Source organism: Mytilus californianus, unplaced genomic scaffold, assembly GCF_021869535.1.
Source record: "Mytilus californianus isolate M0D057914Y unplaced genomic scaffold, xbMytCali1.0.p SCAF_37, whole genome shotgun sequence".
Lineage (NCBI taxonomy): Eukaryota > Metazoa > Mollusca > Bivalvia > Mytilida > Mytilidae > Mytilus > Mytilus californianus.
Genome location: NW_026262687.1, coordinates 584,519 through 602,679, shown reverse-complemented (window position 1 = coordinate 602,679; position 18,161 = coordinate 584,519). Strand labels below are relative to the sequence as shown.

Here is an 18,161-nt window from a genome sequence, read left to right as displayed (position 1 = left end):
AAATGCAAAAAGGCATATTTCTTTTTCTTTCTTTTTTTTTTGCAACACTCTTCTGCGGTATTTATTTCTAAATTCGCGTAACTTAGTATTATGACATTTGAAAAAAGGGTTATATTTGGTCTTTGTGCATGTAAAGTATCAAAACAACATACTACCAGTATGATTGAAATATCTAAACAAAGACATAGTAATACACCTACATCAAGCCAATAACCTCAAATGAAGATGTTTTTTTTTTTATTTTTATCATATACTTGTAGAAAATAATGGTATAAATGTACCCCTTGATAAAACTAATTTATACATATATTTATTCAATAAATTTGAAGAATTGTCTTAGCCGTGTGATATGACTTTTGTTATCAACTGCTTCCGGTATATATCAACTATTTCTGGTTTATATCAACTGCTTCCGGTTATTATCGCATGCCTTTCTTAACGTAATCGCAAAGCATTTCGACGTCATTCTGCAAATTCCGGAAAATAAACCTCAGTGGTACATTTAAGTGAAAAACATAGCTAAGTAGAATAACAGAAGGAATATTAGGAAACGGGAAAATATATTATTAAAAAACGCAAAACAAATAATACAATAAATGAATTTTATAACGTTTTAAAAAAGTTTTCATGTCTGTATGGCTTCTGCTGAAGTATATGATAAAAAGAACATAACATGTCATTTTTCATATCAGACCCCTTATCAGCTCATGGTCAAAATCATCCCTCGAGCCTGTCGGCTCTCGGGCTGATAAGGGGTCTGATATGAAACATGCCATGTTATGATCTATATATATATATAACTAACTAGCCGTTAATAACACTTTGTTGTTTTTTTGATTTTTTATACAACTTGTCTATCATCAGCTTTTTTAAGAGCTCATTATATATAACACACTGTTGAAGATGGTATTTTGAAGTATAGTGTTCGGTTAGGTCCGTAAACTCAGAAACCGTTATTTGTTTTTTGGTCAAGTTATTGTCTCTTCGACATATTTCCAATTTCCATTCTCAATTTTACTTTGGATCTTCACGAATGATCATATACTTAAATGTCATTTAAAAGGGCAACATTTAAGGTTGTCATTGAACTTCGACCTTGTTTTGGAATAATCTCTTAAATAGAGATACTTAAGGAAAAACGTACATTATATTAGATGTTCATTATATCAAAATGTAACCGTCTTCATTTTATGCTATTTAATGGAGAGAAACATTGCTATGATTGAGTACTTCAACATACGCTCACATAATGAATAACACATGTGTTTGCTGCATAAGAATGATTGTTTTAGTTTTACGGTTAAAATTGTATGTTATTGTGTTGTTGTATACCTGAAAAATGGATCAAAATCTGTATTTGCCATTTTATATATATTCCTTCAGGTTGCGTTGCACATATTGAATACAATGAACATTCATATCATTTTCAAAACATTTAATACAAAAGAAAACCAACGTTCACAAATAAAGTATTAAATAGCATTGTATATGGAGCAAATATTAGTCTTCTTAAATAACCAATTATTCAACTATTTTGTCTAAAATAAGACAGCTGCACATCGTCATAAAGTGAACTATTTTTTTGTTTCTTAATCTAAAAGCTTTGATGTCAGTAAATATATATAATTCTACCTTTAAGCTTGAATTTAAATATCATTGAAATTAACAACTTAACATCCTGATTATTCTTCAATTGATGTATAGTATATTTCACAAACCACAACAAAGTACACAGATTAATTTAGCATCAGGTTCTCTAGCAAAAGTCGTGGCAAAACGGCATGTGGAAAAGATTGCAAGTTCTGGACTTCACAAGCAATGCATTCTATATTTAGTTATATAATATATTATCTTATACTATAATATAATATAGACAATAATTGTGTATTGACTTGACATATCAACGATATAAGGATGAGGTTTAGAAACGGGGAAATATTAGGCTCCGCCGAGCTTTTTCCCCGTTCCGAGCCGAATCCTTATATCGTTGATATGTCAAGTCAATACACGATCATTGTCTTTATACTGCAATCTAGAACAAAAAATGTTCAATTATAGTTTATTGTTGTATTGTCATTATGTTGATTTAAATATTCGAAAAAAGACCTTTTAAAGAACCTCCACATCTGCTGGAGAAATATATAACACAAAAATGTACATTACCTGGTTTCAATGACACCAATCGATGGTGAACGAATTCGTTTGAGTATGTACAACATATCAACAATAAGCATAAAACATAATTCTAGTTCATTCTGCTCAAATATACCGAGTGCAGTATAAATGATATTATATTATACTATATTGTATACTATACTATACTTGTACATTATATTATATTATATTATATTATATTATATTATATTATATTATATTATATTATATTATATTATATTATATTATATTATATTATATTATATTATATTATATTATATTATATTATATTATATTATATTATATTATATTATATTATATTATATTATATTATATTACACCATATTATATTGTATCACATCATAAGCTTTACACTGCAACTATTCAATATGTATTATCTTTATAATATCAAACACACCAATAACAGATTTCAACGTCTATGAAAACAGTTTCTTCTAGAAATTCACCAAACTAAATTAAGGTCTCTCCTTCTGTCTTCTCAGACTGAAATAGACAATATTAACATTACAAATGCAAACAGGTTTTGAAGATTAATTTCAACAGAGGAATGATAGCAATGAAGTTTTAATTAAGGAAAACAAAACTTATTCTCGTTACACTAAAAGTTTTACGCTATATATATTATTTCATCGCTAGTGTTGCGATAATATTCATTATAATGGTACTGTTTATCTTCTGAATGTTAAGGTCTTTACTTTTCCAAAGGGAAATATATTATAGTTCTTCTGATTACAAAGGTCATTCCTTTTTCCAAAAGAGAAAGACCTTACTGTATGTCATCTACTAATTATAATTACCCCTTTCCACAAGGTTAATATACCTATGTCGGATGGCTACTTAAACTAAAAACGTGTAAGTCGAATAAACTTCGAATCATCTATAATGTCCTTTAATTCAGTTGACCATTATACTGCCTCAAGGTGACAATTATAGGTTGACCTCAACCGCTGACTACACTACAAACCAGTAAAAGTCTGAAATGGCCTATATCTGTACTCGACTGTACTGATTTTTACTCGACCAGTCTGAATTGGTCTGAATTTTACTCGACATTACTCGACCCCAGTCTTAACCATACTCGACTGTACTGATTTGTACTTGACCCTTATCTTTGCCATTGAAAATAGTCTGAACTATTACTAGACCAGTCTGAAACAGTCTTAACCCATTCTCGACCTGTACTCGACCTATTTTTTTCAGTCTAAACCATACTCGACCAAAGGTCTGAACAATACTCGACCAGTCTGGACCATACTTGACCATATAACCTCTACTTTTTCTAAATTTTAACTGTTAAAATAAATTTCTTTTTAACTGACATGACAACAGCCACAATAAAATAAAGATATATTCTAAAAACAGATTTTTACATTCTTACATGATTCTCAGATTTATCGAATAGAGATAGTTAAATCAAATTATCTTATATAATAATTTAATTATATTTATTTTAAAGTTTTAGAGTTTTGTTAAAAAAAGATTTTCTTTTACCTAAAAACCACACCTATACTGAGGGTAATTAAACCTTACTAAGGTGCTTCTTGTTTGGCATGTGTTTTTTTTTTAATTTAATTTTCCAAAATTCCTAAATAAAAACTACATAGGTTTCATATTTACATACAAAAAATGTACAATAGTTGTATAATTATCTTTTTAATGAGGTAACAACAGCCAACAAAATCACTGAAATTGTTTAACCTTATTTAAGAAATATATCTATTATTATAATTTGGGATATATTATATACAATATATATCAAAAAGGGATAAAAATTAAAAAAAATAATAAAATTGTTCTTCTGATTAGTGGTGAAGTATAAAGTAATACCCCCTGCTTGGGGCAAACTCATGAAAAAGATCACACCTGGTCAGAGAGTATTAAATTCTAAATAACATTCATTCAAAATTGCAACATCCTGTGAAACTTAAATCGCAAGGCCTTTTGAATTCACTAGATAAGTAATACACGAGTTTAAGAAAAATAGGGCTTTCTTTTTACCTGTAAAACACACATGTACTGAGGTAATTAAACCTTATAAAAGTGCTTCTTGTATACCATGTCTTTAATTTTGACAAAAATTATTTAAATTTAATTGAAATAAATTTTTACTGTAACTTTGGAACACATTTCCTTTTTTAAAAGTTTATCACCGGATTACTATGGAAGTTCTATTATCATGATTATATTAAAATCTTGGTTTAACAAAACAAAGGTGTCATTTTTAAAATTTATTAAGTTGCTTTATATGCTATTTTATATATATTTTAATTAAAAAATGTGTTCACTGCATTATTAGCTTAACTCAACTGACACCATTAATCTATACGAGGCTTAAGTTAATGGTGAAAATTGTCCAGTAATCATAAAATATATCTGAAACATTCAAAAAATTTTGAATAACATTGAAAATATTAGTCACAATTCAGTTTTGAGATTATTTGATCAGCTTGTTTTATTTTTATTTTAAAGGTTTTATATGTGTATGTATATAAGTGTTGATGAATATGGTGATGAAGTTATATTATGTTTATTGTGAAATTTTGGTTTCAATGCTATATCATGTATATTGAATACATTTTTAATTTCAAATTGTTATTCAAATTTCTAGCCAGGGGAAATAGCTGTTGTTAAAAACAGTTCCTAAATTGATGAAATTCAATAGATAGATACAAAAAATAGGTCTAGGTTGGTTAAGACTTGGTCAAGTATGGTTCAGACTAGGTCGAGTATGGTTCAGACTAGGTCGAGAATGGTTCAGACTAGGTCGAGCATGGTTCAGACTAGGTCGAGCATGGTTCAGACGAAAATAAAATGGTTAAGTACTGGTCGAGTAAAGGTTGAGTACAAGTTCAGACTGTTAAGTATGGTGCAGACTACAGTCGAGTATTATCAAGTAAGTTTCAGACCAATTCAGACTGGTCGAGTAAAAATCAGTACAGTCGAGTACAGATATAGGCCATTTCAGACTTTTACTGGTTTGTAGTGCTATACGGCTTGTTGAGGGATATTGGTATCAGTTAGCATTCTTACAGAAGTCTTTATTTCTTTTCGGCTCAAAGGTAAGTAAATACTACGGTAAAACCCGAAAGAAATTTCAAGATTCAAATAACCTTTATGGTGTGATATCCCGTACTAAGTTTTTTTTTCTATTTTGGAGAATAACTACAAACCATTTAAACAATTAAATTCACTGGTCGAGTTATTCTCCTTTAAAAGTTAATTTGTAACGGTTGGTAACTTAAACTTAAAAACCCTACAGAAGATCATCAATTCATGTGACCTTCAACATGCCTCAACGTTAAATTTAAATTGATCTTTCTCTTTGACTGCACACCTTGTTTAAAACACAACTTCTAAATTCATTTTTGCATTACAAAAGTCTTGACTGTTAACATTAATTTGATCAAGGGGCAACTTGATTATATTCAACCATATATTCCGTAAATGGCATAACCCCAGTTGAAGGTTCGTTCCTGAAAATACACTATAAACTACTTAAACTGAAAATCCTGGAAGGATGGTGTCTTCAGCAATAACATTGCGGACTAATGACGCTGACAAAGGTGAAGTCAGGTTCTTAATAATGAATGTTGTGTTTAGTGATCTCTACGTATCTCCTATATATATATCCGTTTATTTGGCAATCGCCAATGGCAGTCAGCAGGGTTTAAGAACATCAGTTGTTCGACCTGCTAGTCAAATGCGTTTTGTTAAAATATACTTTTTCACTTATTTTGTCTTTTGGAAAATGTTGTTTGTGCTGTATTTAGACCCCTCTACCAAGAAATTTGTTTTGCATGCACACGTTTAAAAATTGCGGTTTTTATCCAACGCAATCATATGTTTGAACGTTGTTTTCAATTTAGACTTGTTTATATATATACATATATATATATATATATATATATATATACTAGTCAAACACACAAACGTTACATGTTTGTAAGATCATTCATATTTTTATAACCAACAAATGATAACAATGATATTACAATGGAATAGTTGGCTAACATCATTTTAAGAGTACAATAACAAGCTTTCTCTATGTAAATCAATATTGCACATTTTCGGACAATTTTAACAGGACGAGCACATAATTCAGGTTAACATGTCAGTATCTTCTATAACCACCCCTTGCATTTATAACCGCCTGACACCTCCGTCGCATTGAATCAATAAGACGTCGAATAAAGTCTTGAAGGATGTTGTACCATTCCCTGAAAAGCGGTGTTCGGAGCTGGGCGAGCGTTTCCGGTGAATTTTGGCTATTCTTGATACGTAGTCCAAGTTCGTCCCAAAGATGTTGAATTGGTGATAAATCGGGAGACATTGCTGTCCATGGCAACACAAGAATATGGTTCTTTTCCAAAAAGGTCATTGGAATGAGTGCCACGTGACAACGGGCGTTGTCCTACTGAAAACGTGATTAAACGATGTCTTCGTAGAAACGGGAGAACAACTGGAGTTAGAATTTAGACCTTATACCTTGTTGCATTTAGATTACCACCGATGATTTTGAGCTCTGTGCGTTCCTGGTACGTTATTCCGCCCCATAAAATAGCTCCACCACCACCACCAAACCGATCTGTTTCATGTACGTACGCATCAGAAAATCGTCCATTGTGCCTCCAGAAGACCCTGGCTCTGCCGTCGCTTAATTCCAAGTTAAATTTAGATTCATCGGTAAGAAGAACCTGTCTCCATGTTTGCCTATTCCATCGAATCAGTACCCGAGTCCATTGAAGTCGCGTCATCATGTGACGCTGCGTCAGGATAGATCCTTTCAACGGACGACGAGCTCTTAGACCAACTTGACGCAATCGGTTACGAACTGTTTGGGCAGATATTCTGTGGTTATATCTTCCGTGGGTTTGTCGTGCAGTTTGTGACGCGTTTACAAATCAATTCCGGAGATGAATGATGCGGATGTGCCTGTCTTGGCGGAACGTCTTTTCACGTGGTCTGCACTAACGTTGTGGTACTAGTATCTCTTAGAAGAGCCTTAACCCTTGTAATAGTAATTCTAGATACATTAAAATCATTGCACTTGAGTCATTCCTGCTGCCAACATCTCAATAGCTCGTCCTCTCTCAGTTTGGTGTAGACAGGACATTGCCTTACGTGTAACTTTTTCAATTTTTTAATGCGACCTTATGTTAACAATCGTGTTCGACACAATTAATTACATAAAAAGGACACCTCTATACAGGTTGATTTTTGAAAAATAATGTTATTTGTTTGAAATCAGAAAATGACGTGACGTCATTTCCGATATTTTTACAAATGAGTAAATTTGATAGATAAATCATACAGGTTACTAGTTTTAATCTTAAAAATATTTGAAATTAATATATGTGATTTTTCTCAAATTAAAAACTAATGAAACGTTTCTGTTTCTGCCTAGTATATAATTACAATATTAAAAGCAACGACATCCCAAATTTTAACGAACGAATGACAAGACGTTAAGATTGTTTATTTTCAAATCAATTCCCATGTTTAAGGAATACATTTCTACTCGAGAAGTGCATTCGTAAATATTTCCTAATCAGGAACGCAAAAACCTCAGCATATAAAAGCCAGAGATGGGTACATACGCTGCAACGTTAATAAACATATTACCAAAACAGAGCTCACATATCCCATTCTATACACTACGATGATTCCAATGTGTCCAGTTATTAAGAAAATCATTCTGATTGTGAATCTCTTAGTCACCGCAAACAATTAGACGCGCGAGGTGGGAAAAAACTATCATTCGAAGAAATTTACTCTTAAATTATTGTAGTAGTATTATTTATTATGTGTGGGGTGAAAGTTCCTGAAATGGGATACCTGTGCTGTAAACTTAGAAACAAGAAAGTTGTTATGGGGTTGCTGACATTTTTTTTCAGAGGACGGACTGTTTTTGTTTTTGTCGTTGCGAGAATATATTGTTTTTGTTAAGGGTAAAACATTTTTTTTTCATTTAGACACGAAATATAAACGAGTTCCTCCTTTATCTATGTTTAACTGCAGTATGTATTTATACATTAATGAATAACAAATACTTTATGTTTTATCTTTCGACCTAAACCTTTTACCTTAGTACAATGTCATATAAATGATGCCATGACTCATTTTCCATGTACATACGCAGCAATACATATATATATTTATATATATATATATATATATATATATATATATAGACCTCCCTATCAAGAAATTTGTTTTACATGCACACGTATAAAAATTGCGGTTTTTATCAAACGCAATCATAGGTTTGAACGTTGTTTTCAATTTAGACTTGTTTATATATATATATACATGTATAAAAATTGCGGTTTTTATCAAACGCAATCATAGGTTTGAACGTTGTTTTCAATTTAGACTTGTTTATATATATATATATATATATATATAAACAAGTCTAAATTGAAAACAACGTTCAAACCTATGATTGCGTTTGATAAAAACCGCAATTTTTATACGTGTGCATGCAAAAACAAATTTCTTGTTAGAGAGGTCTAAATACAGCACAAACAACATTTTCCAAAAGACCAAAAAAGTAAAAAAGTATATTTTAACAAAACGCATTTGACTAACAGGTCGAACAACAAATGTTCTTAAACCCTGCTGACTGCCATTGGCGATTGCCAAATAAACGGATCACAAGGTGTAATAAACGGATCTTAATTTAAAATTTAATACCAAACAGAAAACAATAAACTTGCGGCAAAGATGGTATACCGCAAACAAAGGTGCAAAGATTTGTGTACACCATATCCGGATTTCGACAATTAATGTCTCATCAGTGATGTTAGGAATCGAAACAGTATTTGGAAGGCCATGTAATTTACCTCAATTTAGGATAGACTCTCGAATTTTGAGGAGTCAAATAAGGATGAACGGATCATATAAACCCGAAGGCAAATATAATACAAGCCCAAACGAAAAAAATATAAACAAGTCTAAATTGAAAACAACGTTCAAACCTATGATTGCGTTGGATAAAAATCGCAATTTTTTACGTGTGCATGCAAAACAAATTTCTTGTTAGAGGGGTCTAAATACAGCACAAACAACATTTTCCAAAAGATCAAAAAAGTGAAACCGTATATTTTAACAAAACGCATTTGACTAACAGGTCAAACAACAAATGTTCTTAAACCCTGCTGACTGCCATTGGTGATTGCCAAATAAACGGATCACCGATAAAATAAATGGATCTTAACTAAAAATTTAATACTAAACAGAAAACAATAGACTTGCGGGAAAAGATGGTATACCGCAAACAAAAGGTGCAAAGGTTTTTGTACACAATATCCGGATTTCGACAATTAATGTCTCTTCAGTGATGTTAGGAATCGAAACGGTATTTGGAAAGCCATACAATTTACCTCAATTTAGGATAGACTCTTGAATTTTGAGGAGTCAAAATAGGATGAACGGATCATATAAACCCGAAGGCAAGTATAATACAATAACATATATAAATATCTGAATGTGAGATGTAAATACTAGTAGTTGAATTCAATGTTTTATCGTAAAAAAATAATTCATCAGTGCACTAAGCATATACAGAAACGATAAAAAGATGATAAAAGATTTAGTCTTGTATTTATATATATATATTCTTTATTCGAATTCGAAACATACTACATAGAAATGGCATAATTAAGAAACAACTTCTTTAACCTTTAAGCATACTCTGAATGAAATCATGTAAAGGTCAAATTGCTCAACTTCGTATTAAAGATTGTCTACATATGAAGATTTTAATAACCAACATGAGTTCAGTATATACATAGAGTGACAAGTACAAAACTTATTCCGTTTTTTAGCACTCATAACCCATGTAATCTTGACATATTCAACGTCCTCAAGCAAATTTTCCGGTTTTACAAAAGACGAAAAAAAATTAAAAAAAAAAAAACGCTTTTCACTCAGACAAAATCCAGAAAAGTGAAAGACTTCCTCGAAATCTAAAATTAATTTTAACAAGAGCTAAACTTTATACCCAAACTGGAATAAAATACAAAGTTTCAAAATGTAATGACCCTAGATGTGGTCTTTGTGAATATATGGAAATGATGTTGCAAATAACATTATTAAACAGCAAAAACATTGTTCAAAATACAAACATTAATTGCAAAATGGTAAAACTCATTCACTGTATCGTATACTTAGTAGGAATAGTACACCAGAAAGATTGGTAATTCAATTTGTCAAAGAGTCCGTATTCACAGGCATTATAAACTAGATCCAACCATACGAATACAAGATGTCAGCGAACATTTAGAAACGTAAAGTAGTGGAAAATTGACCGTGTTTCCTTTAATAAAATGAAAACATCTTATAAATATAAAAGTCGAATTTGAAAACAACGTTCAAACCTATGATTGCGTTAGAAAAAACAGCAATTCTTATACATGTGCATGTAAAACAAATTTCTAGGTAGAGGGGACTAAATACAGCACAAACAACATTTTCCAAAGACCAAAACATTGAAAAAGTATATTCACTTAACCTTTCTAAAATTGTCCGTTTATAAATTTCGAAATTATAAAGAAACTAAGGTTTCAACTCCCTCAGGCAAAATTGACCTTAGATGAATTTGGCTATTATTTTAGGTATTTTTGTCATATAGCTCTTCAACTATTTCGGTACTTATACATCCTCGGATTTCAAATGTTTGGCTTTGAGCGTTCCTGATGACGGTAAATCAAGAAAAGCTCTTCGGACGCATGAAATTATTAAACGTGTTGTTTTCAATTTTTTTACAAATATAAATATACTGCACTATACGAGCAAAACGTAAACTGATGTTTGAGGTAAATATGTTTAAAGATCCAAATCTTATTACAAACGTTTACAGTCTTGATAGTTTTGTAAAAAACATCATCGTCAACGTATGCTGTCATGTCCCTTTTGTAATGTGATTCGTACAGATCTAACTACCATACTTAGTGATATATCATTTATTCTAGTGAGAACGTTAATACATGTAAAAAAATGTATTTGGTATTGAGTAAGGCACAAGTTAATATTGCTCGAAAGAACATTTTTTTTTATATAACAGGATAGAACATACAATATTTGCTGGTTCCAGTATAGAGCTTTCAATATAGCTTTGGAAACAGTTACATATATTATATAATTGGATTTGTGAAATAAAAAAGGTTTAATTACCTTTGAATTTAAAAATTGGCCATTCGGTATTTTGAAAAGTATTTACTTGTATTATGTAAAAATAACCGATAATTTTGATTGCAAAATACTTTGTTTACAAAACAAAATAATATTGTATTGTTACATTAAGTGCGATTCAAAAATATTTGAGGCAAAACCCGATCTTAGAAAAACAAATCTTTCAAACAATTACTGAAAATGAATATATTAGAATACTGGCGCCCCTGGTTATAAACAAATTTGTCTTCATTTTTATTAATCAAATACTGTGCTAATTAAATTTGAAATAACAAAAAAATAAGAATTTCTTGTTTTTTTTTATACAGGTTATGTTCAAAATTTACTATATATTATCTAGTGGTATGTGATATTAATATTCTTCTTGTGATATCTATCCGTACACGTGTGTATGTTTTACTAGCAAGTTGTTTTAAAAAGTCTATTCATTATAAAAAAAAAAAAAAAGATTTTTGGGTATCGACAATTTCAAAGTTTGAATTTATAATCAAAATGTTTGTTTCAATGTTTTAACTTTAAAAAAAAAACTACAACATTCAAGCTTGTTTAATTCGACATTTCAACTTTTCGAATATTATATATGCGAATCTTAAACTTTCGTATGTTTACCACCAGGTATAACATACAATGTGGCGAGCAGTATGCATTAGCCACTGAAATGTGTCACAATTTCAACCTGGCTTATATATGAATTATAAGGTTGTTATAATAGGTGCATTAGGTTTATAATTAGAGTGCATTTCTTCAGCGATTTCACTGAAATTATCATATTTGATTAAGCACATACTCATAGTATGTCAACATTATGAACAAGTATACACAAATAATTTAACAATGCATGAGCATTTTATAGCTATAACGCAAAAAACAATGTGTATGTATTTTTGATTACACTCCATGTAAATAACAATCGATATGCCCTCCGACGAAAACAAATTCTCAAATGACAGATATCAATATAAACATAAACGAATAATATGAATATAAATACACAAACAATCACTAATATGATTAAAGGAAGATTACTGCAGGTATGTTCACGTATATCTTTGTAAAAAAAAACGTAAACCATCGTTTTGCATTTATATGCATGATTTTTTGCGTTGAGAATGGTTCAGTCGAGGAAATTGTTCTTCTTATAAATATTTTGTTCCACCTTTCAATAAGCTTCTCAATAGTTTTACATGCTTAGCAACTGTGTAATCCCATCTTCACATAAAGATCAAATTAAATGTCGCATGCATACAAACCCATTTGAATTGAATTATATTCAGTTTTTTCCAGCAGATAAATATTATATAACCTTTTCAAAGTATGGTTATTTGCATTATACTATCATAACTACAAACAGGTGATACACATCTTATTTTCAGCAGATTTTGTATTGGTTTGCTTCCTATATATACTTTGCTTTACTTTTATCTCACCAATGTTATGTCAATAGATGTGAGGTAGGGCATTGTTATTCTGTCCTAAGTGGGACTCACAAGCCCTGTGACATATATACGAATCATAATAAAAGATACTACAAATTTCAGTTCATCGCTGTCACTGCTTTCAGAGATATACAGTCATTGGGCTTGCATACAGAAGAGTTATTGATATTGAAAAAATCCAAATTAAAACAAGACAGCTCGAGCACACAACATCATGCCACTGATACCGAACTAAAGGTCAACAATATATATACTAGAAAACTATGAACAAATACCTGTACTTCTCTTAAAGGACATTTGCTGTCAACTAATTGTTCACCGATTTGACTCATATACTTATAATTTAGTTATACTATACGTAAACGTATATACAATTCACACACAATTTTAAAAAAATCAATACATCAAATTGATAATATGTATAAGCATGTTGTGTGTACCTAGACGCCATCCAATTAATCATCGAAATGTCTTCCTAAGTCTACCGAACGGTAAAAAAACTACATATAAACGGATAGCTCGCACGTGCAAATGAATTTTTCAAGGTGAGTATGATTTCATATTAGAGGATAAAAAGAATATTGATCATCGTTTTAATCTGTATAAGATTGATTGTTTTGTGGATCGAATCAGTCAACCAAACACTTCAACCTTGTGACACTTTTAATGTTGACTTCCTTTATTTTATTTTAATGTAGCTGACACATCTAGTACATGTGTAACCCATTTCTAAAGTAGAAGTTAAATTGAAATTCACCTATATACGGATTTAATAAAGTTATTGACATGCAACTCAACGATTTAATAGCGATATTAATGAGTTTGAGAAAAATGGTCAAATTGCTTGCTAATAATGACATATTATTTCAAAATTAATAATACTTGAGATATCGCAACGTGCATCAAATAAATTGTAACCCTCGGATTCCAGCACATCACATTTAAAACACCAAAATACAAAGTAATATAATAAAGTCTTAGATTACCTTTTAATTTGATCAGTTTGCAATTCTCGATTGTTTTGGCAATAGTAAAAACTTTTGATAACGACCACAAATGATCTTGAGATAATGGAAACATCAAGTAGGGAACCTTTATTTTCATGTTGTTTGTGAGATTAATATAGTGCTGTTCCGGGAAGATTAAAAATTGATTCAATGACATAACGGGTTTGTCATTATGTCTTTTTACTGATGTTTGTCTAGTTGACATTCATGTTTCACATATGTCATCTTACCGATTAAAACCTATTGAACAACTTTAATTTTGCTAGATTATTGTGTTTAATTGAAATCAGTGTATCCCAAAATTGAATTATGTACCACGATGCATACATACACGATGCAAACGCACTGTCACTGCTATTCAGGACTAAACTATTGGGGGAAATATTTGAGATGGCATTATGTCAATCAATTAATATTATTAAAAAAAACATATGTGTTTATTGAATGTATCTATCATTTATAACAAATAAATCCTGTAAGCCTTTTTGAAAATTCATTTTTTATAAGGAAAACAAAGGTGTTTAATAAATTAAGCATAACATGTGAGTTGGCTAACAAGAAGGTCATCGATATTGATCTTGATTATTATAAAAAATGTTGACGCTATATCAAACCGACAGTATTCGTAGATTGTCGTAAAGAATTGGCAGACTAAACATTTCCAACGGTCATAATAACCTATTTTAAACAGCCGTCTTATTTTCGTTTGAGTATATATCATCTCCTTCAGAGAGAATAGACAATTGGGGTAAAACAATATTAAAACTTCTGTTTAAAACCTCTTTTGTCAAAATCGTTTTAATATAAAAAAGAAGATGCGGTATGATTGCCAATGAAACGACTATCCACAAGAGACCAAATGACACAGACATTTACAAATATAGGTCACCGTTAATATGTTTACTTTACGTCCCCTTGTCAATTAGAATCTGACTTATATTCATACGCAAGTAGCTATTTCGGAAATTCAAACGTCTGGCAAAGAAAACGTTGACAAATACAAATGGTATACAATAATTTAACATCTGTTTGCTAAGGACAAATATATCCACATTTTTAGAAATTCTATGGGCCCGCTTTTATTGTTATCAATTTAATTTATCTTAGATCTAGTGTTCTAGCTTCAGAAATAACAGTGTTTACAATTGTCAAATTATTTGTATTACGGCAAGTTTACCTATTTAGTATTCCCGAAGCAATTTGCAAATCTGATACTATAGTATTGAACAGCTTTCCTGTAAAATAAAATCATCATATAAGGACAATTGCTCCTAAAACGAGTCAACTCACCCTTTCGGTCATTTTGACTTTTTCGCATAAGTTTTTAGCTCATGCTTTTTGCAATAAAACATGACTGTCTAACTATCAATAAAAATGGCCATACGCCAAACAAATAATAACAATCGTCGTGACAAGGCAATAACTAATCACATGATTTGTCTAAGAAAGTTTGTACAATTGACAGAAGGAACATTTATTTTCTTAACTGTCATGAGTCATACATTTTTCTTCAACGGGGTTTAGGACATTAGTCTTTTTTCACAGTTTTATTTTTCAGCTATATTGTACAAGATGGTATCCTGACGGATAGAGTCACAATCGACATAATAGTGGACAATGTGGTACACGATGACAGACGATGTGTGACAGAGGACACACAACAGACGCGAAGCATCGGTGATAATTTCGGTATAACAGACATCTGTAACAGTTATCAGTATATCATTAAAACTGTTTCAATAATTGTTTCAAATTGAATATATTTGATTAATATTATACTTTACTATATCAACTACTAATGAAATAATTAAGATATTACTGTATGTTTTTGTTTACTCTTTCGAGGATAATAACCCCATTTTCCTATGGCAAATATTGTGTAGGCAAAATAACTGTTTTGGATATTGCATGTAGGCACAATTACACTTCGGGAATATGTTCGTACGCAAATTAGTGCATAGCAAAACATGACTGTTTTTTGTTTACATTTTCACGTCAAAATGATATCAAGCTAGAGACGTTATATAGCCTGTTTACATCTTGGAAAAATATAGTGGCCGCTTAGAAAAAATCCTCATTGTCGGATCTGGACATTGAAAACATCATGAGTCACAAAGATTCAAAGACTTTAAACAAGCTACTAAAGTTGCTTTAATATGCTTGCATAAGTATGCAATACATACAGATCTATGGGAACCATGAATAATCTTCATTTTTCTAGTTACCGTCTAGAGGACCTTTATTTCAAAATTTATTTTTATATTCATTGAAGAAAATATAATTTTTAATGATTAAATCACCATGAAAGAAACATGGTTAAGATAAACATTTCAAAGAGTTTTTTTTTATATCGGGATTGATCGTTTCACTTGAAAAATGACAAAAATATTTTGCAAAGTAGACAAAATTACAAACATACTTTTGCATGCCATGTTCCTACCTTCTGCATTTTGAAACTCTTTGGCATATTTAATAAAAACAAAATCAGTGTTTATGTTCATGTAAATATATTAGTATCCAGCCTTTTGTACGGGTAAGCTAGTTTATCACTTTATCATTTCAGTGTATGAAAGACAAATAGCATAGATATGAAATATAAAATGCACAAAATTGAATTAAACAAAAGACTAGCCGCATGATTACAAATAATAAATGATTTAATTAAATACCGTGTTCAAGCAAAACGTTTCCGTTTAGTGCATTCGCGTGTCAGAAATCAGAAAAAAATATTTGCAAACCTTCAATTGTGGGTTTGACTTTGAAAAAATTAATAGCCACGCAAATACATATGAGGCGGTTTAGATACTCATGAAGATTATTTCACGTGTACCAAAATAATTTGTTTACTTGGTGTTTCTACTTAAGACATAGCTTTTCACACGTTTTAGTGTGCATGTAATTGTTAACAGTTATTCATTGTCTTTATTACAAAAGCAATATCACGTGTCTTTTGATTTGCGTCTAATATTGTTTACAACACAATTTAGGTTGTAACCTTTTAATGATAAAAATAAATTGTACAGTATCTTACCTTTCTAGAAAATTCCAAAGATTTCAACGGCTAGTGCGACTGTTAATGCAGCTAAATACCAAATATACTAAAATAAAACCACGCAGTCTCCTTTCTATTGTACTAACAAGAAACCAATGCAAGCTCATCCATAATGGTTTATAAATTGTTACAGCTATTGCGTTTTACTATGATATACCGTATCTTAAAAAGTTATGTAAAAGTTCGAATTGCTCATTCTGCCAGTTTTTTTTATCAGCACCTGATTTCAAGTGTTTCTATGCTAAGTACCATCCCTATATATAAGTGGGCTGAACATTGTCTGCATTAATATTAATGGGTTGGGGGGCACTTTCTAGTCGCACTTCTGTACCCATTTTTAACCGAAAACCGAAATAATCCCTTCACCCTTTTCATGTTGAAATGCTGCGGTTCCCCCGGAAGGAAAAGTTCTTGACGTGTAAAAATCTCTTGTAAATTGCTGAGGCTGTTTAGGGAATGTGTATCACAAAGTGTTTCAGTGTAAGGTCAATCCGCATCTGATTGCAGGTGTTTTCGTGCTCAGAATCACCCAATATATGAGTAGGCTGAACATTTTATCCATTAATATATGAATGGGGTGTCACATTCCAGTCCCACTTATGTACCTATTTTAACCGAAAAACGAAGTAGTCCCCCACCCTTTTAGGTATACTTTTTGCTGAGCAGACCATAATACTTGCAGACAAAGCGGAAACGATGACGACACGTAAATGTTTGCTAGTTTACCCCAAAGTATATCGCAACATGCTTCGCTCCGCAGAACAATATTTTATGCAGCCCACCCTAACATTAAATCCTGGATTCGCACCTGATTTCTGGTGTTTCCGTGCTCAGAATCACCTTCATATATGTGTTGGCTGAACATTTTACGCATTAATATATGAACGGGGATAGGTCACATTCTAGCCGCACTTCGGTACCCGATTTTTACCGGTAAACATTAATATATGAATGGGGGTGGGTCACATTCCAGCCGCAGTTTGGTTCCCATTTTTAACGGAAAACTGAAGTAATCCCCCAACCTTTACATGTTAAATTGGTGCGTTTCCCCGGAAGGAAAAGCTCTTGACGTGTAAAAATATGTTGTTAAATTGCTGAGAGCGTCAAGGGAATGTGTAACATCAAGTGTTTCAGTGTAAGGTCAATATTTACCGTTTCTGCTACGAAACAAAATTTAATTGTGCCGGACAGACGTGCAACGACGGAAATGATGACGGCACGTAAATTTCAGAGCCGAACGTCACGCTTTTTTTCCGATTGTAACCCCTAAATACCCCTCATAAGATCTTGAAATGAACA

At 31.3% G+C, this 18,161-nt stretch overlaps 1 protein-coding gene across 3 annotated transcripts in view; it reads right to left on the bottom strand.

Moving 5' to 3' along the window:
- Positions 1 to 1,420: 1,420 nt before the first annotated feature.
- Positions 1,421 to 18,161, bottom strand: part of LOC127736802 (tropomyosin alpha-3 chain-like) — a 53,692-nt gene continuing 36,951 nt past the window's right edge. For all 3 annotated transcript variants that reach the window (XM_052247401.1, XM_052247402.1, XM_052247400.1), the window contains exon 11: positions 1,421 to 2,658. In XM_052247401.1, coding sequence (XP_052103361.1) covers positions 2,626 to 2,658 — 33 coding nt within the window. In that variant the 3' untranslated portion in view covers positions 1,421 to 2,625. The remainder of the gene's footprint in view (positions 2,659 to 18,161) is intronic.